The sequence below is a fragment of the Macrobrachium rosenbergii genome, chromosome 31 (assembly GCF_040412425.1).
Source record: "Macrobrachium rosenbergii isolate ZJJX-2024 chromosome 31, ASM4041242v1, whole genome shotgun sequence".
Classification (NCBI taxonomy): Eukaryota; Metazoa; Arthropoda; class Malacostraca; order Decapoda; family Palaemonidae; genus Macrobrachium; species Macrobrachium rosenbergii.
In genome coordinates, this window is record NC_089771.1 from 27,449,248 (window position 1) to 27,475,383 (window position 26,136).

The 26,136-nt window shown below is 35.5% G+C and overlaps 2 protein-coding genes across 2 annotated transcripts in view; one reads left to right on the top strand and one right to left on the bottom strand.

Moving 5' to 3' along the window:
* Positions 1-26,136, top strand: part of LOC136855462 (caspase-1-B-like) — a 282,737-nt gene that overhangs the window by 25,258 nt on the left and 231,343 nt on the right. The window lies entirely within an intron of this gene.
* LOC136855460 (thyrotropin-releasing hormone receptor-like) overlaps positions 13,156-26,136 on the bottom strand; it is a 189,526-nt gene continuing 176,545 nt past the window's right edge. Inside the window, exon 3 of the mRNA XM_067132524.1 lies at positions 13,156-14,309. Within this exon, the coding sequence (XP_066988625.1) occupies positions 14,107-14,309 (203 nt within the window). The 3' untranslated portion in view covers positions 13,156-14,106. The remainder of the gene's footprint in view (positions 14,310-26,136) is intronic.

Sequence of the window (26,136 nt, forward strand, 5' to 3'; positions counted from 1 at the left end):
TTAGAAAAGGATAAGAAAGGTTTACTCATAATTGGTAATATTTACACCAAAAGAGTCATTTTGCTTTTCCAGAAGGTTTGATATGCTGAAAATTCTTTCAGATCGAAATGAATATTGAATCTTTAAAAAAAATTGCAAACGAAGATAATTCATAAGTATTTTTTTTAGGAAAAAGGAGGACACCAGGCCTACAAAGAACCAAAGTAACCTAATTTAGGAATTAGGCTTATTCATATCTACACTGTCATGATATTATATGGAACCACATTAAAGTTCTACGGACTTAATTAATCCAATATGTTTCCCCTGCAGTTTCTCGTAGCGTCAGGAATTTTTTATTCTAGGCTGTAGATTCCCTAAGGTAAAACCCTACCAATGTGCTGTTTCTAACAGTTCCTCATTGGTTGGGTCGATATCGTTCTCGGCTAGCACTCGGCTGGGCCCGCGTTCGAGCCTCCGGCCGGCCAATGAAGAATTAGAGGAATTTATTTGTAGTGACAGAAATTAATTTCTCGGTATAATGTGGTTCGGATCCCACAGTAAGTTGCAGGTCCCGTTGCTAGGTAACCAGTTGGTTCTTAGCCACGTAAAATAAGTCCAATCCTTCGGGCCAGCCCGAGGAGAGCTGTTAATCAGCTCAGTGTCTGGTTAAACTAAGGCATACTTAACTTTTGTTTCCACTGATGTTGTAGACAGTTACAGCAAAATAAAACCTACGTCTGTCTGTGTCTTTGTTCATCAATATGCTTTGTCTTGCGTACCTTGTCATCGCAACTCCTTCTGTTACACATTTTAAGGGATTCTATTCAGACTATATACAAAAATAAGCCAATATTTACAGATATGCTGAAAGAGAGATCATTTCTCTGTCAAGTTTGTTTGTCAGTTATATATATATATATATATATATATATATATATATATATATATATATATATATATATATATATATATATATATATATATATAACTACTAATGGCCATAACTTTTGAAGCGTAAGTATTAAAAACTTTCTATATTACAAACTTTATACTTGGCACATACGTTTCGTTAGCGAGCTAGTTTCAGATAACATCATGGTTAATGGCCAGCTAACACACACACACACACACACACACACACACACACATATATATATATATATATATGTAATATATATATATATATATATATATATATATATATATATATATATATATATATATATATATTCCCTTTGAAATTCTCTGCATTGCTTTTCTTTTGAACAAACTCAGCAGTAAATTTCCCAGGCGTGTATATGATCACCAGAGTGTGGTGATTTTTCTTTTCTTTTACCGTTGAGGAAACCAACAAAGGAGGGAATTTTCAGGTCTGACGCAGTTAATGGGGTTCTTATGTCCCTTTGGAATTGAAATACGTAAGCACCTCGTTTCAGAACCTCGCCTTGGAGATGGTCGTGAATTTATCATGTCCTTTCTAGTTTTTCTATTTAGGCGAGGCGCCCAAATGTTGGAGGCTAGTAAAGTATGTAGAAATTATATAGCCAATGTAACTGCATCATTGGATTTTTATTACGTTAAAATGGTCTGCCTACACTAACTCTACATTAATTTTGTTTTTATTACAGTAATGTTCTGTGAACAGTACTTGAAAGTCATTGGATGTTTTGTGAACAGTACTTGAAAGTCATTGGATGTTCTATGAACAGTACTTGGAAGTCATTGGATGTTCTGTGAACAGTACTTGAAAGTCATTGGATGTTCTATGAACAGTACTTGGAAGTCATTGGATGTTCTATGAACAGTACTTGAAAATCATTGGATGTTCTGTGAACAGTACTTGAAAGTCATTGGATGTTCTGTGAACAGTACTTGAAAGTCATTGGATGTTCTGTGAACAGTACTTGAAAGTCATTGGATGTTCTATGAACAGTACTTGAAAGTCATTGGATGTTCTATGAACAGTACTTGGAAGTCATTGGATGTTCTATGAACAGTACTTGAAAGTCATTGGATGTTTTGTGAACAGTACTTGAAAGTCATTGGATGTTCTATGAACAGTACTTGAAAGTCATTGGATGTTCTATAAACAGTACTTGAAAGTCATTGTATGTTTTGTGAACAGTACTTGAAAGTCATTGGATGTTCTATGAACAGTACTTGAAAGTTATTGGATGTTCTATAAACAGTACTTGGAAGTCATTGGATGTTCTATGAACAGTACTTGAAAGTCATTGGATGTTGTATGAGCAGTACTTGAAAGTCATTGGATGTTTTGTGAACAGTACTTGAAAGTCATTGGAAGTTCTATGAACAGTACTTTAAAGTCATTGGATGTTCTGTGAACAGTACTTGAAAGTCATTGGATGTTCTATGAACAGTCCTTGAAAGTCATTGGATGTTCTGTGAACAGTACTTGAAAGTCAGTCATTGGATGTTCTATGAACAGTACTTGAAAATCACTGATGTTCTGTGAACAGTACTTGAAAGTCATTGGATGTTCTATGAACAGTACTTGAAAATCACTGATGTTCTGTGAACAGTACTTGAAAGTCACTGGATGTTGTATAAACAGTACTTGAAAGTCGTTGGATGTTGTATGAACAGCACTCGAAAGACATTGGATTTTTATTACCTACAGTGTTCTATATACAGCATAGGAAAATCGTTATAATCACATAGAAACATCAGAATCATGACTTGAATAATAAATAAATCATAGAGAATTTTTTTTTTTTTGTGAAACCCAAAATGACTAAGCATGTAAGCGTAAAGCTTCCTTACTAACTAGGTAATACGCGGAAAACAATAATATCCCGGAAGAATTGTTCAGCAAATAACTTGCATAATATTTGCACAATCCAAGTTGAAAAATAACGAAATATGTGCAGTAATAGAATTACCTTTCATTAATATTTTTCTTTAAATACAAGCGGTTGAAAATGTCTGTAAAATACTAAGGAAATATGTGCAGTGATAGAATTACCTTTCATTAATATTTTTCTTTAAATACAAGCGATTGGAAATGTCTGTAAAATACTGGAAAGGTGCATAAAAGCTTGCAAAATAGTTGAGTCCAGTTCAAAGCCAGGAAAAATCGTAGGAAAAAACGCTGAATCTTTGTCCAGACGATTGAAATATGTAAAAAACATTGTTTTTCATAAAGATCCCAAAACGAGAGTTTTTAAGACTAACTGCAGTGGGCTACAATGAGGCAGTGGAGCCGGTGGAGTGCAAGGGAGAAAACACTGAATCTTTGCTCAGACGATTAAAATATAGGAAGCGTAATATTTTATTTTCGTAAAAATGCCGAAACGAGAGTGAAAGTAAGTCAGTTATTAGGCAAATGTGAGAAAAGTTTTCAGGAAACTATGACTATAATCTACCTATGATAATAAAATCCGAGTGGAACTTTCTTGTTTGTCCGCCCCGGGTGGGGGCGGGATAGGTAGAGGATTGGGAGGTACGGTAGGTAGGTGATCAGGAGGGAAGGGGAGGCATGACACATCCACCCTCCTGCTGCAAACCTGTTTGTCCGGCCCAGGTGAGGCGGGGTAGATAGGGGATTGGAAGGGTAAGGGAGACATGACACATCCACCCTCCTCCTGCAAACCTTTTTGTCCGCCCCAGGCGGGAGCAGCGCAGGTAGGGGATTTGGAGGGTAGGGGAGACATGACACATCCACCCTCCTCCTGCAAACCTGTTAGTCCTCCCCTGGTGGGGGTCGGGTAGGTAGCGGATCGGGAGGGAATGAGAGACTTGATGGTAAGCGCCGGGTTCCAGCGCAGCAAAGCGCGCGGCATCAAGCTCGTAAAGCAGTAGAGAAGAAACAGAATGGGATTTCAGAAAATTTACTAAATGGTAAATTCATTTAGCTATAAAGTAATTAAACGTTTCAGTCTAGAATTTCGTTTGAATTCGGATGAATTACAAAGTATGAATAATATTAGAAGTTATGAAAAGAGTGAGATAAATAATCTTATGAATTTGAAACTAATGAAAAAGAACTTTTTTCAAGATTAATTGGTACTTAGATGGCCCATTTATTTTAAACGTTAAATTTTCTTGGCAGATGATAGTATCACCTTGATGTAAAATTATGAGAAAACGGTGTCTCGTTATTGGCTACTGTTGGAAGAATACTGTCGTGTCATCTAGTGTCAGAAACATACCGATTGGATGATACCATTCCTGGCTCTTGTAGCTTTCTTTTCTCGGTTACTTTCTTCAGAGAAAGCGTTTTGGTAAATAACGACGTATTTGGTCTATATATATATATATATATATATATATATATATATATATATATATATATATATATATATATATATATATATATAAAATTATATACATATATATATATACCATTATATACACGTATACACACAGTTAATAACATGACCTTATTTAAACTGGATGATACCTAGCGGAGATTTGTAATAAAAGTTACTAGGTTTTAAGGATCTTTCTGTTCTCAAACTTTGATATATATATATATATATATATATATATATATATATATATATATATATATATATATATATATATATATATATATATATATACATACATACATACATACTTTTAAGTATACCACACGTACATTAATTATTTTTTCAATGCTGATTTGTTTCCTCATATAGCAAAGGCAAGCAGTTGAGTTCATAAAATGTTGTAGTATGCTGTCACGCCTAAAGGCTTCGATTACTTACCTACCTTGGTATTCTTCCAATCAGGTCCAAGAAATGTAATTCGTCCCTCATTCTTCGGTCGACTTTATCGTTTCATGGATATTGTTGGTCTGTATTCGTTACATTTTTACAGATAATGATAGAATTTGGACTCCCCGTGAAGTGTTTCGCAAGAGAGATTCGTCTCAACTTGCGTCGTGCTTTTAATCCAGGGCTTCGTGGTGGGATTGTTATTTTTTTCGTATCTTTAAATGTAAAAGTTTCCTTTCTTTTAAATGCTTTCTTGAGAAAGCAGGCGTCTGTATATCTGAAGGGAAATTTTTTTTTTTTGTCTTTCAATTTAAAACTTTCCCTTTTTTAAGTGTTTTCTTGAGAAAGCAGTCGTCTGTATATTTGAAGTAGATTTTTTTTTTTTTTAATCTTTCAATTTAAAACTTTCCTTTCTTTTAAACGTTTTCAGGAGAAAACAAATCTCTTCTTTATATCTCTAGGCAGAAAGACCGTAATTATGGCCTTTGTTTTCTTCTTGACTGTAGTGATATATTGCTTTATTATTTTTGCCTTGAATATTTCGACGGAATAATTAATCATTATGATGACAGGTAGGAAAAGTTTATTTACTATTATTTTAACTTTGTATATGTCTTCAGTAATATATATTTCCTCACTGCACTGTGGACTATGTTTGCTTGTTAAAGTTCACTAGAGGAGATTAAACATCTTAGACTTGTCATGGCTTCTGCATCAGTGTCATAAAAGATTATGAAAATATCCAAGGAAAACTTTCCGAACCTGATCAACTTGCCTCAAAAAATGTCGGGTTTCTGATGAGTGTTCCAGAAATTCATTTACAGCTTTCTCAGCTGCATACAGAACTTATCCAGCGGTGCTTTCACTTGTCATAGTAACCAGATATTTGGTATCAGGTTATTCCTCATGATTGAGAGGATTCTTGCGGTCGTAGTAACCTAGAGGTTAGGTTTATATAACGTTCCCTCCGTAGAGTGGCGGCGCCGTCAGTACACCTCACGCGGTGCAGTGTAGGCATTTACTCAAGGTTCTTTGCAGCGTCCCTTCGGCCCCTAGCTGCTACCTCTTGCATTCCTTTTTACTGTACCTCCGTTCATATTCCCTTTCTTCCATCTTACTCTCCTCAGCCCTCTCCTATCAGTTGTTTTATAGTGCAGCTGCGAGGTTTTCCTCCTGTTACACCTTTCAAACCTTTGTACTCTCATTTTCCCCTCTCAGCGCTGAATGAACTCGTGGGTCCCAGCGCTTGGCCTTTGACCTAAATTTTATATTCCATTACATTCCTCATATCCCTTGTCAAGAAAGATGAAGAGTACGCTGATAATATAAGTGACAGAATAATTAAGACATTTTAATAGTCACACTTAATATATTTCGGCAGACGGTCCGTTAGCAAAAGTTATATACTCGTATGTACCAGAAACCCAGATTCCCTCCATTCAAAAAAGAAAAAAAAAATAATATTTTTAAACTCTGAAAATTGAAGTCTACGCCCTAATGGGGTTTGCTGAATGAAAATTCTGTAGTTTTAACGGCGAATCCCTCTATATGAGGCGAGTAGTTCTTTTTGATTTTGTGGGCGGAGAGCATCCTATTAGAGTGAGAGAGAGGGGGGAAAAGGGGACTTAATGCTCTGTCTGTTATATGATGTTTATGAGAGAGAGAGAGAGAGAGAGAGAGAGAGAGAGGGTGCCAAATGTTTGTGTTCTTATTTGGTAAAAGGATTATTTTTGAGTGCTGAATTACACACATACAATATATATATATATATATATATATATATATATATATATATATATATATATATATATATATATATATATATATATGTGTGTGTGTGTGTGTGTGTGTGTGTAAGTTTCTAACTCACATCAGGGTCGATCCCCGGCCTTTCAGTTGAAAGGCAAGGGCGCTGCCTACTGATCCACAGAAGTCTTAAAAGAAATTGGATCAGGTTCGATCCCGATGTGAGTCATGAACAAAATTGTTTCTGTTCCACACGTGATTGTGTGTTGAGTATTTCTATCAGTAATTATATATATATATATATATATATATATATATATATATATATATATATATATATATATATATATATATATATATATATATATATATATATACTATATATATATATTATCTATGTATGTATGCAGGGGCTAGTGCCGTTAAGTCGTCTGCTCACGGATTCAGCAGTTTAAATTTAAATGAGGCAGTGATCATTGTCCCCCTCCCCCCCCCTCTCTCTCTCTCCCTCTCTGTGGAACAAACGGCTTAATTTCAGGAAAAAGAAGTAAATATAAACGCAGAGCGACCATTAATAATGGAAACCTTATTAGGAAGGAGCATCTTATACATTAATAAAGAAAGTGCCCATTTTTCAGTTCTACCCTTTGATCTACATTCATGAGAGTCTTCCCTTGAAAAGGGGGAAAGGTCTCCCACTTCATCTATAATTCTCGAAACTTATTTTGAATTCAATAAGGGAAAGAGAGAGAGAGAGAGAGAGAGAGAGAGAGAGAGAGAGAGAGAGAGAGAGAGAGAGAGAGAGAGAGAGAGAGAGATGCTGTGTGATTCTCTGAAAAGCTTCTGGAGCGAATGACTTTTGAAGATCTATATTTTTTTAATATATGCATATTTTCGTCTTTCAGATGTCTCATAGGACGAGTTTTTTTTTTTTTTTGGAAGGAGGAAAAAGGGAGGGGAATGTTTTTTTTTTTTTTTATTCTTTGCTCTTTGGAATGTCTCGTAGGACGAGTGTTTTTTATTTTTAGGGAGGAGAAAGGGAGGGGAATTTTTTTTTTCTTTGCTCTCTGAAATGTCTCATAGGACGATTTTTTTTTTTTTTTGGAAGGGAGGAGAAAGGGGATTTTTTTTTTATTCTTTGTTCTCTGAAATGTCTCATAGGATGAGGTTGAAATTAAGGAGGGGGGAAAAGGGGGGAATGTTTTTTTTTTCTTTGGTCTCTGAAATGTCTCATAGGATGAGGTATTTTAAGGAGGGAGGAAAAAAGGGGGAAGGTTTTTTTTTTATTCTCTGCTCTCTGAAATGTCTCATAGGATGAGTTTTTTATAAGGAGGGAGAAAAATGAAAGGACATTTTTATATTCTGTGCTCTCTGAAATGTCTCAGAGGATGAGGTTTTATTGAGGAGAGAGAAAAAAATAGGGACTTTTTTCATTTGCTCTCTGAGATGTCTCAGAGGCTGTTTTTTTGAGAGTGGGGCCAAAGGGGAATGTTTTTTTTATTTCTCTCTGAAATGTCTCATATGACGTTTTTTTTTTCTGCGTAAAAAAATAGGGGGTGGGGGTGTGGCGGGGGTCGGTGGGCTTGTCTTTTGTGTGGAGTATTATACAGAACCTTTACGTCAGATTCATTGTCTTAGGCTTCATACTCACATCAGCCCCCGAAGAAGTTAGAGTCGTGGCATGCCACACAGATGTCGCGGGTTCGCGTCTCCCCAGGGCGGTGAAAAATCACTGGCGCTCTGTATCATGATCAGTTACTGCTGCAGTGTGGGGTCTGCGGTGGGAGGTTGAAACAACATTCTTTGGAAGCTTAAAGAATTTCAAGTCAGTGGTGGCCCCTTTGGTGTGCTTGTTCCATGTGAATAGCTTTCATCTACTGAATAATAATAATAATAATAATAATAATAATAATAATAATAATAATAATAATAATAATAATAGTATTCCATGTGTCAGTTTTGAATTCCAAGGTTCCTTCCTGTCCTTGGGATTCTGTGATGAGATTTAAGCATCACTTTGAGATTCTGCTGAATAACATCGATCTGACATTGTGTCATCTCCGAATAACTTTTTCAGTACCATTGGGGAAAGAGTCATTGACTGTTGAAGGTGACCCGTTTTAGTTTTCTGAAAAGAAAACTATTGTGCCGGCTTTGTCTGTCTGCCCTCAGATCTTAAAAACTACTGAGGCTAGAGGGCTGCAAATTGGTATGTTGACCATCCACCCTCCAATCATCAAACTTACCAAATTACAGCCCTCTAGCCTCAGTAGTTTTTATTTGATTTAAGGTTAAAGTTAACCATGATCGTGCATCTGGCAACGATATAGGACAGGCCACCACCGGGCCGTGGTTAAAGTTCCATGGGCCGCGACTCACACAGCATTATGCCGAGACCACCGAAAGATAGATCTATTTTGTGTGGCCTTGATTATGCGCTGTACAGAGAACTCGATTGCCCTGAAGAAACTTCGGCGCATTTTTTACTTGATTATTTTTTATAATTATTGACGAGGAAAATATGAAAAAGATGTTTGGACATAGAGATGCATACAGTATAAAACGAAAGCTATCAATAATCCCACATCGTGTAAAAAAAAAGGTTGTAGGTTTCGGGTGAACGACTGGGAGAAAATTCCATTTGTCTGCTGGTAATTCTTTTGTAAGGATGTACGCACCATTGAAATATAGTTGTACGTTCGGTTTAACAAAAGAAAATAACTAGAAACTCTTTTCTTTTGAGTACCCCGTGTTGATGTTTAAAATAAGAAAAAATGTATGATTACCCATAGCAAAATTTATTTTTATTAATTTATATATGTATATATATATTATATATATATATATATATATATATATATATATATATATATATATATATATATACATATATGTATGTATATATATGTATCTGTATGTGTGTATATATATATATATATATATATATATATATATATATATATATATATATATATATATAAATTAATACAAATAAAATTTGCTATGGGTAATCTTGCATTTTATATTATATATTATTTATTTACATATGTATTTAGATTTTATTTGTGTGTTTATTTATTTATCAATTCGTTTATTTATTTATGTTTTAAAAGCTTTTGAAGTGCCTTTTGAATTCGTAATTGTCACGTTCTCTTCCTTGGTCCATAAAACTATTCTTTTCATTATTTTGAGTGGCGCCGAATGGCCTCCCTGGCCCAAGCCCCGGCCCACATGGCCCAAATTATTCATCCATTCATTCTTCTTGAGTAACATTATCCATTACATCAGGTGTATAGTGTTCTTGGTTCTTTTACAAAGTGCTTCGTTTTTTTCAAATGTGTTTTTTTTTTTTTGCTCATGTAGTTCTTAATCTTATGTTTTTAACCTCTTAAATGTTGTTATTGATTCTGGAGTTTTTTTAAACACTTTAAACCCGACAATTTCTTTCATCTATCAGATGATTGTATCGATTCTGGAAATTTTTTTTAAACTTTAAGCCTTACAAAATTTTTGTTAATATGTTTTTTTTTTTTGTCCGTCAGATAATTATATTGATTGCGGAAACTTTTTTTAAACCTTAAAACCTGCGGATTAAAAACAGTTTTTTTTTTTTTATTGTATCGATTCTGGAAATTTTTTTTTTAAGCTTTAAATCCGGCAACATTTTTTTTTTGTTTTTTTTGTCCGTCAGATAATTATGTTGATTGCGGAAGCTTTTTAAACACCTTAAATCCTGCAAATTAAAAAAAATGGCTTTTGGATCTCAAATTGTTGTATTGATTCTGGAAACTTTTTTTTTTTCATTTTTAGACACTTTAAATCCGAAACATTTTTAAAAATGTTTTCAATCTCAGATGATTGAATTGATCCTTGAAACGTTTTTTAAACATTTTACCTCCGACAAAAGATTTCTCGTTAATGTTTTATTGTATCTCAAATGGTTTCATTGATTCTGGAACCTTTTTTGTTAAACAATTTAAACTGGAAAAAATTTTCTGTTAGTGTTATCATAATTTTAATTTTAAAAGAAATTTTGTAATATTTGAAATCGGATAGAAGTTTTGGTTAGTGTTGTGATTTTAATTTTAAAAGAAATTTTCCAGTCTTCTCTAGCCATTAGTATGAACTCTGTCCATTGTCCATAAGACTGGAAATAATCTTGATGCATTTTGAAATAAAATTGTGATTTTTTCTGCCCAATTAAGGTATTTTCTTTGGTATACCGAACTTGATAGCAAGGTCGACTTATAATTAAAAATAAACTAGTATTTTGTTCGTGCCGTTTTTTTATATGAGTCATATAACTTGACTCTTTGATACATTTAATTTCGAATTGAGACTTAATTAAAAAGAGCCTCAGATCCACGGGAGATTATTGCGTTCCAATCCGGTCACCCGTCCAAGCTCTGACCGAGTATCGAGTGTGAAAAATGAAAGTCGCTTGTGTAGAGAATCTTATTGAGAAAGATAAGCAATAATGTAGGTAAAAGTTCAAAAGAATCCGACTGATATTCAAGTATAAAAAATCGTCTATTTGTAATGACTATCTTTATTTCCCCTGTTTTGTTTATGACAAATGAATATATAGAAATATTTATTTATTGTTCCTTTGGAAATTCATCGCTCCTGTAGATCTGAATCAGCCCTTTGTTGGCCGAGTCGGTTGAGCTTTAGACCGTCATTCGATGGGCCGGAGTTCAATTCCCGCCGCCGGCTGATGAAGAGTTAGAGGAATTTATTTCTGGTGATAGAAATTCATTTCTCGCTATAATGTGGTTCGGATTCCACAATAAGCTGTAGGTCCCGTTGCTAAGTAATCAATTGGTTCTTAGCCACGTAAAATAAGTCTAATCCTTCGGGCCAGCCCTAGGAGAGCTGTTAATCAGCTCAGTGGTCTGGTAAAACTAAGGTTTACTTAACTTTGTAGATCTGAATTAATTAGAAAATTTGCATGAATGGCTAATTTTGTGAGTGAAAATACTAAATTGCACGTGTGGAAACAATTAAGAAAATACGGAAGGAGAGACAGGTAGGAATAAAATAATAGAATCTAGGAAGGCGGAGAGAGAGAGAGAGAGAGAGAGAGAGAGAGAGAGAGAGAGAGAGAGAGAGAGAGAGAGAATACAGGGAAGGAGAAACGGGTGCGAGTAAAATGGCAGAAACCAGGCAAACAGAGAGAGAGAGAGAGAGAGAGAGAGAGAGAGAGAGAGAGAGAGAGAGAGAGAGAGAGAGAGAACATCATTCCCTACGTAAACTGAAAATACATTTGCTGCTTTCTATTCTCCCTTTTTCAAATAACAGGAGAGACACTCCACCACTAGATGCTCCTTAATTTCTCTCCAAGCACGGATCCGTGGGTACCTAACGTCAGGAAAACCCGGTATTCGTGTTTTATACGGAGCGGCATTGTCCTTCTGCCCTCGCAATTAAAGCCATTTCTGCGAAGGGAGGGTCAATGAAAGTCGTGCGTGCATTTTGTGACATTTATTTCATTTATCATTTTCAGTTGGTACAGCACAGACGCAAATGATTTTGCCTTACCGTTATTTCATGTCGTTTTGGGGGTATATATATATATATAAAATGTTTATATATATATATATATATATATATATATATATATATATATATATATATATATATATATATATATATATATATATATCCTTGTACACAGATAGTTGTTGGTATATAATTCATTATTGACACTGTAGAGTTTATATATTTTTATTATTTGTACAAGATCTGTATTTGGAAAACAGTCACAAGTACACACATTGTTATGTTAGAGGGAAGAGGAATATTGATAAAAAAGATATAGTATAATTTATGTCACATTTGACAGACAGAAAGTAAAACACAAAGAATATTATGTACAAAAGTGAGCGTATTTTATATAATATAATAATTTATATATATATATATATATATATGTATATATATATATATATATATATATATATATATATATATATATGTATATATATGTATATATATATATATATATATATATATATATATATATATATATATATATATAATATATATATATATCTGTATATATACTATATATATATATATACTATATATATATATTATATATATATATATATATATATATATATATATATATATATATATATATATATATATATATATATATATAAATTTTGTATTCATAGAAAAGACAGATTCGTTTTTATATATTTTCACAACCTACATTGAGATCCAAAATTTATTACATACATATGTGTTAGAGGAAATGATTTCTGAAAATGAATGTTAATAATTAAAAATAAAAATATTCGATATTCCAGGAACGTCAATGATACAAGAGACCGTGAATAAACGAAAAGGCGAAATGACTTAAAGAAATTTGGAAAATTTTTATTTTAAAATTTGGAAATTAAAATTGCCTCTTTTTATGTTAATTTCCATGAATATATCTGTAGGATATTCATCCGCAATATTTAGGATTATAGATAATTTTTCTTCAATTGACGTTTTAATTCGTTATTTTTGGGTTAGGCACCAATTTATTCACCACCCCCTTTTTTATCTTCATGTCCTGACCAAGCCAAGGACCACTGAGTCCCCGAAAAACCCCATGAACACAGACAATGACTCACTGACTCATCCTTCACGAAGTGAGTCGACACACAGTGAGAATGATATGAATCACACTTGACACCAAATTGTTTTGTAGTTTTTTTCACAGAATATATAATTTCGTTTAAACAAACGCTTCACACTTAATAATAATATCCAGTCAACCGTAGCTCGGTTATGGAAATGTCAAGGCTGGATTATGTTTGGATTAATCACGTTCTATATCCTTTCGTAATTTTTTCAGACGCTTTTAATTCGCGGGAAATTCTCCTTACTCCAGAATAAAGATTGATCTCTTTAAGCTTAAAAAACATTTTCCACAAACACTTTTTTTTGTAAGAAAGAACTCTACTACAATCCTTCTTAAAGTAATCCAGTCCTTTTCAAAGTAATCCAGTCCTTTTCAAAGCAATCCGGTCCTTTTTAAAGTAATCCGGTCCTTTTCAAAGTAATCCAGTTTTTTTTAAGTAATCCATTCCTTTTTAAAGATGTCCAATCCTTTTTGAAGTTACCCAACCATTTTCAAAATAATCCAATTCTTTTCAAAGTAATCCAGTCTTTTTTAAAGTAATCCAATCCTTTTTAAAGTAATCCAGTCCTTTTCGAAGTAATTAAATAGTTTTTTAAAGTAATCCACTCCTTTTTAAAGTTATGCAGTCCTCTTCAAAGTACTCCAATCCTTTTCAAAGTACTCCAATCCGTTTCAAAATAATCCAATCCTTTTCAAAGTAAGCCAATCCCTTTCAAAGTAATCCAATCCCTTTCAAAGTAATCCAATCCCTTTCAAAGTAATCCAATCCCTTTCAAAGTAATCCAATCCCTTTCAGGTTATCCAATCCTTTTCAAAGTAATCCAGTAATTTTCAAAGTAATCCAATCCTTTTTCATAGTAAGCCTGTCCTTTTCAAAGTAATCCAGTCCTTTTCAAAATAATCCAACCATTTTCAAAGTAATCCAATCCTTTTCAAAGTAATCCTTCCATTGGCAGGATTAGAGATAATTCTGTCGAAGAGAGAAAAGTTGCGAAAAAATATCTTTTTTTTTTTTTTTTAGAAGGAATCCTCCTTCTCATCCTGGAGCGTTGATATGGCCGTGTGGCCGTTTGACAAGGGGGCGGCCGAGGTCATGGCGCATGCGTGTGGGCGTGAGGACGATTTCTGGTGCTTGTAGCCCTTCCCTGGGGACTGGGCGGTCATGTGGGTGGACATGCGGGTAGGCCCCTCCCACAGCTGGATGTTTATCATGACTGCTCCTGCAGGGTGGAAGAAAATTCATAGGTTTTAGTATGGGTCATATCAGAGAGAGAGAGAGAGAGAGAGAGAGAGAGAGAGAGAGAGAGATATTGAAGTGGGAAAGGGTGTGTTTATTGTGGTGTTGATGAGTAGGAGAAGGTCTTATGTGTTCACTTGAGAGAGAGAGAGAGAGAGAGAGAGAGAGAGAGAGAGAGAGAGAGAGGGGAGAGGTGGGAAAGGGTGTGTTTATTGTGGTGTTGATGAGTATGAGAAGGTCTTATGTGTTCGCTTGAGAGAGAGAGAGAGAGAGAGAGGGGGTGGGAAAGGGTGTGTTTATTATTGTGGTGTTAATGAGTGGGAGGTCTTGTGTGTTCACTTTTCAGAGAGAGAGAGAGAGAGAGAGAGAGAGAGAGAGAGAGAGAGAGAGAGAGAGAGAGAGAGAGAGAGCATTTTTGTTCTTATGAGAAGAACAAGGTTTCAGTTGCTCACTTTAGAGAGAGAGAGAGAGAGAGAGAGAGAGAGAGCTCATTTGGGTGCTAATGAGTAGGAGAAGGTCTTATGTGTTCACTTGAGAGAGAGAGAGAGAGAGAGAGAGAGAGAGAGAGAGAGAGAGAGAGAGAGAGAGCATTTTGGTTCTTATGAGAAGAAAGAGGTTTCAGTTGCTCACTTCACGCACACGCACACACACACACACAGAGCGCGAGAAAACTGTATGTATCCATTATGTTATTACTGTCTCCTGTAAATTTTTCATTTATCTGAATGATGCCAATATTCTTAAAGAGTAAATTAAGTTGAGAATGATAAATATGTCAGGTGAGGTGTTAGGATGTATGAACACATGGAAAGTATCCTCAGTGAATTTTTTTCCCCAAATGACGGTACTTTGTCTAGTTAATACATAGATCATCAGAGATCATCAGCTGTAATATCTGTTACCAACACTAAAAGTTAAACCGCACGTTTCCACTTCAGAGAACACAATAAAGTGTTAAATTTTGTTTATTAAAAAGAAAAAGTTTAGCTGATTGTTGATAGTAATGGATTTCTAAAGCTTTTTAGTTAAGGTTTTATTGAGTAGATGGTATCAAATTGATTAATTTTTATGCTGTAGATCGTATGAATGCTTTCTGCGGATAGTGTAGTAATATCGAACTGTTCATTTAATTTAGAAGGCTACTGAAATGTTAGTGAATAGCATAAGGAAAAAATTATTGTAAATAATGTAGAAATAGTTAATTACAGACAATCAATCAAACTATATATATATATATAGTAAATATATATATATATATATATATATATATATATATATATATATATATATATATATATATATATATATAACTAATCATGCAGTATTTGGATGACTGAAGTAAATTACATGCCGTAATAATTATATATTATTATATCTAATGATTAAAAATTATACTTACGGTGGTGTTTGACAGTTACGGTCATTCAAGGTTTATCTTTACTTGAAGAAGAAGCTTTGGGTTTGATGTTACTTAAGAAATTCAGGCGTCAAGCCAAGCACTGGGGTACTTTCGGCAGTTGAGCCCTTACGACTCTTAAGAGAGTGAAAACAGGGAGTTGGAGTGGTTGGACAGCAAGATTGAAGAAAGGAAGCGAACTAGAGGTACAGCACAGTAAAAGGGCAAAAAAGTGGGTACAGCTATGGGCCGAAGGGACGCTGCAAATATCATTTACCAATAGCGGGTCCAGAAAAAATTCATGGGGGCGTCCACCAATTTTCATATTATAAACACACACACACACACACACACACACACACACACACACACACACACACACACACACACACACACACACACACGTACTGTATATATAATTATTATTTTTTCTCAATTTTATTTTTATAATAGATTTTGTATTTTTCCCCATTTTTATATTTCTCATTTATTTCATTATCTAAATCTTCAATATTACTATTTTGTCATTTTTTATGGGCGAGGGGGTGGGGGGGGGGCACTTGCCCAGCGCCCCGCCCACCTGATCCGCTAATGTCATTTAGTAATGCCTACATGAGGTGACCAATACTCCCGACTGTATAGCAGCAAATGATACCTTTGGATGTCAGTGAGCTGATATTGCACTGAACCAACGACTTTCCGCTTGAATAACTCCAGCGCAAACACTTAACGGAACGGGTTAGATACAAGTCTTGATTGCAATTCGTAACTCAGGAGAAACAGTTAATTAACAAGTAGTTTGGATTCACCCGGCTGTGTTCATTGTTCCGGAGGAAGAATAATGAGCATTGTTCTTCCGGTATTGTTATGGCAGGTATGCACCGGTACAGTACTTGAGGTTAATGAGATGCTTACAGATTAATAATTACTAAGCTATAGTTGAGGGACCACCGTATCGAGATGACAAAGAAAACGGGATATACTCAGCTACAGAGAAAACGGGAGATTACTCAGAAATGGAAGATGAGTTGAAAGAAAACGTAGTTTTTTTTTTTTGCCGGGGTACCCAGGAAATGGCACGGAACGCGTGGTAATGAAAAATGAATAAATTAATATTTCTTTTCCTCATCCATATATTCCCTATCTGCAAATCAACACGGCTTCATTCTGCCGTTCACTGATCAAAGCAGTGCAATCAGTTTGCTTTCATTAATTGTCTGTGAAGCTCTACTGATTTTTTAATCTTAGCCTTTGAAAAGTAATTAAAATGAGTACTGACTTGATTCTAGGAAAAATAATAGTCATTTAGAGCAAGATCATGTAGACAGGGAAGGTGGTCGAGCAGAATGATTTTTTTCTTGGTCCAAAACTGTGTTTGCTTCATGTCCTGGTGAAAGATGAAACCATTTTCCAACAATTGTGGACTTCCTTTTGAACTTTTCTCTCAAAATTTCTACAACGTTGGCTGGATGGTACTCTGTTTGAAGCAGTACTCCATGATTAGGCCCTTAAAGACACAAAAAAGACAGTAGATAGACTTTAGCCTTACGCTTACTTTTTCGAACTCTTCTTATCCTCTATAAAGATTCCACGTAGAAGGGTAGTGCCGTCAGTGCACCTCATGCGGTGCACTATAGGCATTACTTAGGGTTCTTTGCAGCGTGCCTTCCTTGGGCCCCTAGCTACAACCCCTTTCGTTCCTTTACCTGTACCTCCTTTCATATTCCCTTTCTTCCATCTTACTTTCCACCCTCTCCTAACAATTTATTCACAGTGCAACTGCAAGGTTTTCTTCCTGTTACGTCTTTCAAACCTTCTCCTATCAATTTCCGTTTCAGAGCTGAATGACGTCATAGGTCCCAGTGCTTGGCCTGTGGCCTAAATTCTGTATTAAATTCAGTTCAATTCTCTATAAAGATGAAGTTTTCCTGTGCATTGCCTGCTTTTTAGTTTCAGGAGCTCCCCTGAAAGATTAAAGTCTTGTCGCTTGTGATCAAACACACGTAAAAAATGTGGACTTTCTTTCCCTCCTTAAAATCCAGTGTGTAGTCACAGAAACCCTCTTTGAGTCCATTCAAGAACTGACGAAGAAACTCGGAAATTTCAGAGGCAACGGAAAAAGTGCTTGTTCTGCTTTCATTAGTGCGAGACCAGAAGACCAAAGACCAAAAAGACCAAAGACCAAAATTCAGAGGTGACTGGCTGCTGAAGAGGGAGATATTGAAAGGGAGAGGAATTGAAATGGGAGTTTTGTCCATTTGAATAAATATACAGAACCATAATTCATATTAATCCTTTTATTCTCTCTGTTTCTTTATTCTGAATAAAGTACGACACGATTAAAAAAAATAAACAGAGCTGCTGTTAATATTTGTGGCCGGATACTCAACTCGAATCGCATTGTGGTAGTGAGTTTTCTTCAGTAGGATCATAATTCACATTAATCTTTTTATTCATTCTATTTATACTGAATACTTATTATGTTTATATTGAAGACCTGCTTATTATAATTATTCAGAAGATGAACCCTATTCATATGGAACAAGCCCGCAGGGGCCACTGACATGAAACTTCCAAAGAATAAGGTGTTCATTAGAAAGAAATAACAGAAGGTAATAGGAAATGCAGAAAGAAGAGATCACTTATTAAAAATAAATTTAACAAATTAATAAATAAATAGATAAAAATGTAAGTAAATTATTAAAATAAAAGGAGGATCGGAGAATTGCATTAGGGTAGCAACACATTGCATCTTCGCTTGAACTTCTGAAGTTCCAGTTGCACGACTTCCTCAAGAGACTGTACCACAGGCCAGAGGTGTGAGGAATGAAGGACCCCTCAGTTCTGTTCCACAGTCCAGAGGTGTGAGGAATGAAGGACCCCTCAGTTCTGTTCCACAGTCCAGAGGTGTGAGGAATAAAGGACCCCTCAGTCCTGTTCCACAGTCCAGAGGTGTGAGGAATTAAGGACCCTCAGTCCTGTTCCACAGTCCAGAGGTGTGAGGAATAAAGTACCTCTCAGTTCTGTTCCACAGTCCAGAGGTGTGAGGAATAAAGGACCCCTCAGTTCTGTTCCACAGTCCAGAGGTGTGGGGAATGAAGGACCCCTCAGTCCTGTTCCACAGTCCAGAGGTGTGAGGAATGAAGGACCTCTCAGTTCTGTTCCACAGTCCAGAGGTGTGAGGAATGAAGGACCCCTCAGTCCTGTTCCACAGTCCAGAGGTGTGAGGAATGAAGGACCCCTCAGTCCTGTTCCACAGTCCAGAGGTGTGGGGAATGAAGGACCCCTCAGTCCTGTTCCACAGTCCAGAGGTGTGAGGAATGAAGGACCTCTCAGTTCTGTTCCACAGTCCAGAGGTGTGAGGAATGAAGGACCCCTCAGTCCTGTTCCACAGTCCAGAGGTGTGAGGAATAAAGTACCTCTCAGTTCTGTTCCACAGTCCTGAAGTGTGAGGAATAAAGTACCTCTGGAACTGAGAAGTTAGAGAGTTCGACAGCGAGGCATATTCACTGAATAAATTCCTGCATCTTGGTGCGCTAAAGAAACAAATAAAAATAGTCCCCGTTGATATTCGAGGCTGAGGACCTAACCAGAATTATGTTGTCGTATGGTAGTAACGGTGCAATCTCCTGCAGAGCAAAAGTTCTCTTAAGCCGATCTCGGAAGGGAAAGTACACCAAAGTATGATGACCCTGGTTATTTCCCGAAGTTTAGCCTAATTATAGAAGTTCTGTTGTTGGGAAAGAATGAAAGTTAGGGAAAGTGTAGAAAGCTCAGGCATCTTACCCCAATATTTGGTTTTTGTTTTCTCGGATTTTTCGTTGTGTTGTGTTCCTTTAATATGAAGTTACTGTATGATCGGAAATACGTATGAAATTTTCTCTCTCTCTCTCTCTCTCTCTCTCTCTCTCTCTCTCTCTCTCTCTCTCTCTCTCTCTCTCTCTCTCTCCATATATAAATTTTGTGCGTCATAGATACCAGTATCACGATTGGTTATAATTGGTTATAAATACAGACTATATTGTCTATTCATTTTAGAACGATAGAAGATTATTCTCTCTCTCTCTCTCTCTCTCTCTCTCTCTCTCTCTCTCTCTCTCTCTCTCTCTCTCTCTCTCTCTCTCCTCTGTGGTATTAGCGAGTCTTAAAGTTTCGGACTTGAGAAAAACGTCAGTCTTACGGAAAGTTGTGTTTACGTATTACGAGTTTCTCGAAGACTGAGGTTAGTAACTTTCGACTCTATTTATTCTGTATTTGAAAGACCCTTCCGCCGATGCACCTCTTGCAGTGCACTGTAGGCATTACTTAAGGTTCTTTGCAGTGTCCCTTCGACCCCTAGCTGTAACCCTTTTCATTCCTTTTACTGTACCTCCATCCATATCCTCTTTCTTCCATCTTACGTTCCTCAATGTTTTCCTCCTGTTACACCTTTCAAATCTTTTTACTGGCAGTTTCCCTTTCAGCGCTGAATGACCTCATAGGTCCCAGCGCTTGGTCTTTGGCCTAAATTCTATATTCTCTGAAAGAACCTAGCAATCTGTATTTATTATAAAAATGAGTTACTGATTTGTAACCAAAATATTCTTTAGGAATTTAGGACTGTCTATTTATTCTGAGTTACTGATTTGTAACTACAGCATTTGAATTAAGTAAAATTTAAATTTGGCCTATAAGTAAATCATTAGTTTTGAATTCCTACTGTTTAGAATTCGGGATTGAATGTCTGTGTAATATAAAATTGAGGCCAAAGGACAAGCGTTGGGACCTACGAGGTCATTCAGCGCTGAAAGGAAAACAAAGTAAATAAAAAAACAAAAAAATGCGCCGAAGTTTCTTCGGCGCAATCGAGTTCTCTGTACAGCCGCTACAGCGTATAATCAAGGCCACCGAAAATAGATCTATCTTTCGGTGGTCTAGGTATAATGCTGTGTGAGCCGCGGCCCATTAAACTTTAATAACCACGTCCCGGTGGTGGCCTATCCTATATCGCTGCCAGAAGCACGATTATGGCTAATTTTAACCTTAAATAAAATAAAAACTACTAAGGCTAGAGGGCTGCAATTTGGTATGTTTGATGATAGTAGGGTGGATGATCAACAGACCAATTTGCAGCCCTCTAGCCTCAGTAGTTTTTAAGATATGAGGGCGGACAGAATACAGTGCGGACGGACAGATAAAGCCGGCACAATAGTTTTCTTTTACAGAAATCTAAAAGGTTTGAAGGGTGTAACAGGAGGAAAACATTGCAGTTGCACTATGAAACAATTGTTTGGAGATGGTGGAATGTAAGATGGAAGAGAGAGAGAGAGAGAGTTTTTTTTTTTTTTTTTTTTTTTTTTCAACATTACACCTCTGCTCCTTGACTCCGTCATGCAGTTGAATAGAGAGGGCAAGATTGCTTCCGTCTGCTTGAAAGCTGAAAACATCAATCAAAGAGATATGTTGAAGGCCTCGAAGAACGTGGTGGCTCATTTCCGCTCGTTGGTCAATACAGTTGGTTTATACCTTTAGGTATATTGATATAATCTCGTATTTAACATTGTATAGCAATTGTTTATATATATATATATATATATATATATATATATATATATATATATATATATATATATATATAATGTAGAAATGATCAAATGATCAACACAAATCACGTGTGGAGCAGAAATAAATTTCTGACTTACATCAGGATCGAACCCAGGTCTTTCAGTTGAAAGGCAAGGGCGCTGCCCACTAGGCCATACAAGTCAGCGCCCTTGCCTTTCAGTTGAAAGACCTGGGTTCGATCCTGATGTGTGGGTCAGAAATTTGTATATATATATAATGTATATTTATGTATATATGTATGTTATATATACAGTATATATATGTATATGTATATATAGTATATATATATATATGTGTAAATGTATATATATATATATATACATATATATTTGTATGTATATATGTATATAGTGTGTGTTTGTGTATAATCATTATTTTTATTGCTTAAAGTCCATGGGGTCGTTTAACAAGATACCTTCATCGCCGGCCTATCAGCGAAAAAGGTAAAAAAAAATATAAAGAATAAGAAAATAACAGATTTAGTAGCATCTCTGTTTAAAACACTCAATCTGCATTCTTAGAGAGCCCTTAAAAGAACTCCGAACATTCTTCTTGTAGCGAAAAAAAGCTTTGACTCATCAGTAGACTTTGTGACTAATTTGACTAATTCAGGGTTCCTGTGCAGAGATCCTGTTCTGTGCCACGTGGATGCCTTATGGGAATGGGGACATTTTCCAGTTGCAGTCAAGAAAATCGATCATCATCTCCTTTGGGGAAGAGTGCCGTCAGTTCACCTCATACAGTGCACTGTAGGCATTACCTAAGGTTCTTTGCAGTGCCCCTTCGGACCCTAGCTGCAACCCCTTTCATTCCTTTCACTGTACTTCCGTTCGTATTTTCTTTCTTCCATCTTCCTCTCCACCCTTTTCTAACAGTTGATTCATAGTGCAACTGCGAGGTTTTCCTCCTGTTACACCTTTCAAACTTTTTTACTCTCAATTTCCGTTTCAGCGCTGAATGAACTCACAGGTCCCAACGCCTGGCCTTTTGCCTAAATCCTATATTCTATTCTTTCGATCATGTAGAATTCGATTCATTTTAATCTCTAGGGGTAACCAAAAGTAGAATGTTCCGATACGTGAGCATATTTCACTAAAGAACCCATTTCATTCCAGTTGTTTGTACGGGCAAGCTTTTAGAATACCCCTACTTTCTCTCTCCAAATTGGCTCCAAACGAAGCCAAAATAATGATTGCCATATATCGGAGATTGAGTGTTTCGTTACCCTTCTTTATATCGCGTTTTTGTGAATGAATTGTTTCAGCAGGTGAAGATTAGAGTGATTTACGCTCAGTTGTATTTTCATCATTCACGACAAAATAATCTACGAAAGATTGGGGTCGCGGAAGGAATAAGCCATACAGGAATATTAGTTTGGGGAGATCGGTCACATACATCAATCATTTCAAGCCGGTGGAAATGTTTTTATGAGGACGCGTGCAATATTTCTGTGGATTGTAATTGTACTGAATGCTTTATGGAATTGTTGCTGACGTTATAAAGAAGTATCCGGAACGTTTATCAAAATAAAAAAATCTCCCTGAAGGCCGCATTGTGAGTCTGAAAGCGGTTCACGAAAGCTTCCCAGACGTATATTGCAAATAAAATAATAAAAAAAAGTTTTATCAAACATCGGAAAACGTTGTATGTTTGTACATAATTATAGGTCAAACATTTAGGAGATTTATGCACGATATTAAAACGAATTAGCTCCGTCACAAAGTAAAAGGAAAGTTCGGAATTAGGGTTATATCAATTTTGTCAGGGGGTGGGAGACTGGGAGCTGAATGGTTTATTACCAGCAATTTATCAAGGACTGTCACCGGCCGGAAGGATTACCCAGAAGGTAATTTGACCAATGGGAACGGATTCCAGAGAAATTAATTTTCATATGTAGATTATGACGGTTCTCTGATGCTATTTGTGCTTAAAGCAAAACGTTGAATTCACACATGCTGGTTATTTCTCGTTCGCGTAAAGCATGAAATCTGATTGAAGTCTTGGTTGGGAATCTATTCGTGCAGTCGATAAAACGCGGAATTAAAATCATTTTGAAGCATGATTTTAATGATTATTATGTATTTAATGCTGATTATGTCGTCAGTTGAATGTAATGACTTCGTTTATTAAGAGAGGCTGTCGCTTTTGTGTACCATAAATTTGTATATCATAAATGTATGAAAACTGGTTTGATATAAATATAAATTTAATGCAGTTTCTAGTCAAATAAATATAATAACAGTAGTTATTGAGATACTCTGTCGATATATAACAAAATCAGAGCTGCAGTCCTTTTTTATATAAAAACAGGAGAGGGCTTTTAGTGAAAGCAGTTTTCCCTGCCTCCATCATTGCGGGAGGGACCTGGATTTTTGAGATTCCTGGGATGCAAAAGGCCGTCAGTTTCGTCAATACTTCGAGTAGCTTTTTTTATGAGGGGAAAGTTACTGTATTTTTGGGGGGGGGGAGGAATGTGTGGGGTATATTACACAGATTTTTTTTTTTTTGGGGGAGTGTGGGGAGGTATATTACACAGTTTTTGCCAACGCTCGTAAAAATACTCTTTGTGTCTTTTAATGTTTTAGTCGTCAGTGCTGAGAAATTATGAATAAATGCTCCCCTAAACATTGTAATTGGTGTGATTTTAACTCTTGTTGATAAATGTTTGATTGTATACTAATTAAAAAAAATTTTTTTTTAAGTCAGGCACCGTGATCCTTTCCAGTTTTTCCAAAATCGTTGACGGTTTTTGAGAGGAACAGACGGGCCTGCCCCTTTTTACGTCACTTGTTGAAATTGATTTATCTCTTTGCCTCCATTTCTTTGCATTTTGTAACCTCGATTCTTCTCGGAAAATCTTGCTGATTGCTATTTCATCTGTGCCTTCAATTTTCCGATGCTCTGCTTATTGCATCCTTCTTTGAGCTGAATCTTTCCGATCTCTTATCATTTTGCTTGCTTTATCCGTTATTCCTTGGGTAATTAGGGACTTGGTTACCCGGTTGCTTTTCTCCTTCCATGTATAAACCAAATACTGTAAATTTATGGTAAAAATATTACTGCAAATTGAATTTATTTGAGTGTTCTTGGTTAATGTCTTCCCCATTAAAACGTCTCTGATGCGTTGTTGTTATTGATTGAGGTGGCTTTATGCCAGAACGGGCTCTTGCTCATAGAGCATCTGCTGCAGAACTGAGTTGCACATTGACTTCGTTAGCAAACTTTGATCCCTTTCAAGTACTTTATAGGGCAGCCAGACAACGTTCTGAAAATCGAGACGGGGTACCAATTTGTGTCAATTTAGCCAAAAAGTTACAAAAAGTCCTCTCCCCGTCCATAGAGCAGTAACATCGTCTCCTCAGTATCAGATTTGCCCATCGAGGAAAATTGCACTTACACAGCAAAGTCAGTGTAACGCATCGTAGCTGCAGGAACAGCAGCAGCACAGCGAAATCTCGCATTATATCCTTTAGCATAACTTTGTTTTTCTGTAAAAGGGCTGAGGTCCGCGGACCGAGAGGCTGGATAACGTTATGTAGAGCTTCTTGGAAGCTATAAAAGAACTTGCGTTTGTTTTATGTTGTATGATGGGGTATGTTTTTTTATGTTGCATGATGGGGTATGTTTTTTTATGTTGTATGATGGGGTATGCTTGTGTCATGTTGTATGATAGGGTATGTTTGTTTTGTTGTATGGAGGGGTATGTTTGTTTTATGTTGCTTGATGGGGTATGTTTGGTTTATGTTGCATGATGGGGTATGTTTGTTCGATGTTGTATGATGAGGTATGTTTATTTTATGTTGCATGATGGGGTACGTTTGTTTTATGATGCATGATGGGGTATGTTTTATGTTGCATGATGGGGTATGTATGTTTTATGTTGTATGATGGGGTACGTTTGTTTCATCTTGCATGGTGAGGTATGCTTGTTGTATGATGGGGTACGTTTGTTTTATGTTGTATGATGGGGTATGTTTGTTTTATGTTGTTTGATGGGGTATGTTTGTTTTATGATGTATGTTGGGGTATGTTTGTTTTATGTTGCATGATCAGACAACGACTGTCGTCGTCGGTGAAAAAAAAAAATATTAGATGAAAAGAGCTCAAATATTTGTTTATTTTAGAAAATTCAAAGAACTCGTAAACCCGTGAAGAATTATTGAAGCAATTATAACAACGCGTTCCATAATTTTTTTACGGATTTGTTTTTTAACGAAATTTAATATAAATTTCGAATGAATTCATATTATTTACTATTTTAAGGTATCGTATAATAATAATAATAATAATAATAATAATAATAATGATAATAATAGCATTTAAAACACTGAACAATCCACTAAAACTAAAACTCAGCTAGAAGTATATTGGAATATTATTAGAAGTTTTAAAGAATTTTTTCTCCTCAAAATTTCCCATAGTTATGAATAAGATGACCTTAAACAATATAAATATAATTTCATAAAGATGGTCGAGTTATGACATACGATCTGTACACGTCCCCAAATGGTATATGATTATGTTTGCATGCAGTCAGTCTGAATTCGTGCCGCATTTAATTAAGGAGGATCACAGGGATGATTAGAGGTTGAGAAATGGGTGATATATATATATATATATATATATATATATATATATATAATATATATATATATATATATATATATAATATATTATATAAATAAATAAATATTCATATATATATATATATATATATATATATATATATATATATATATATTTATATATATGTATATATATAATTATATATATATACAGTATATATGTATGTATATATATAAATATATAT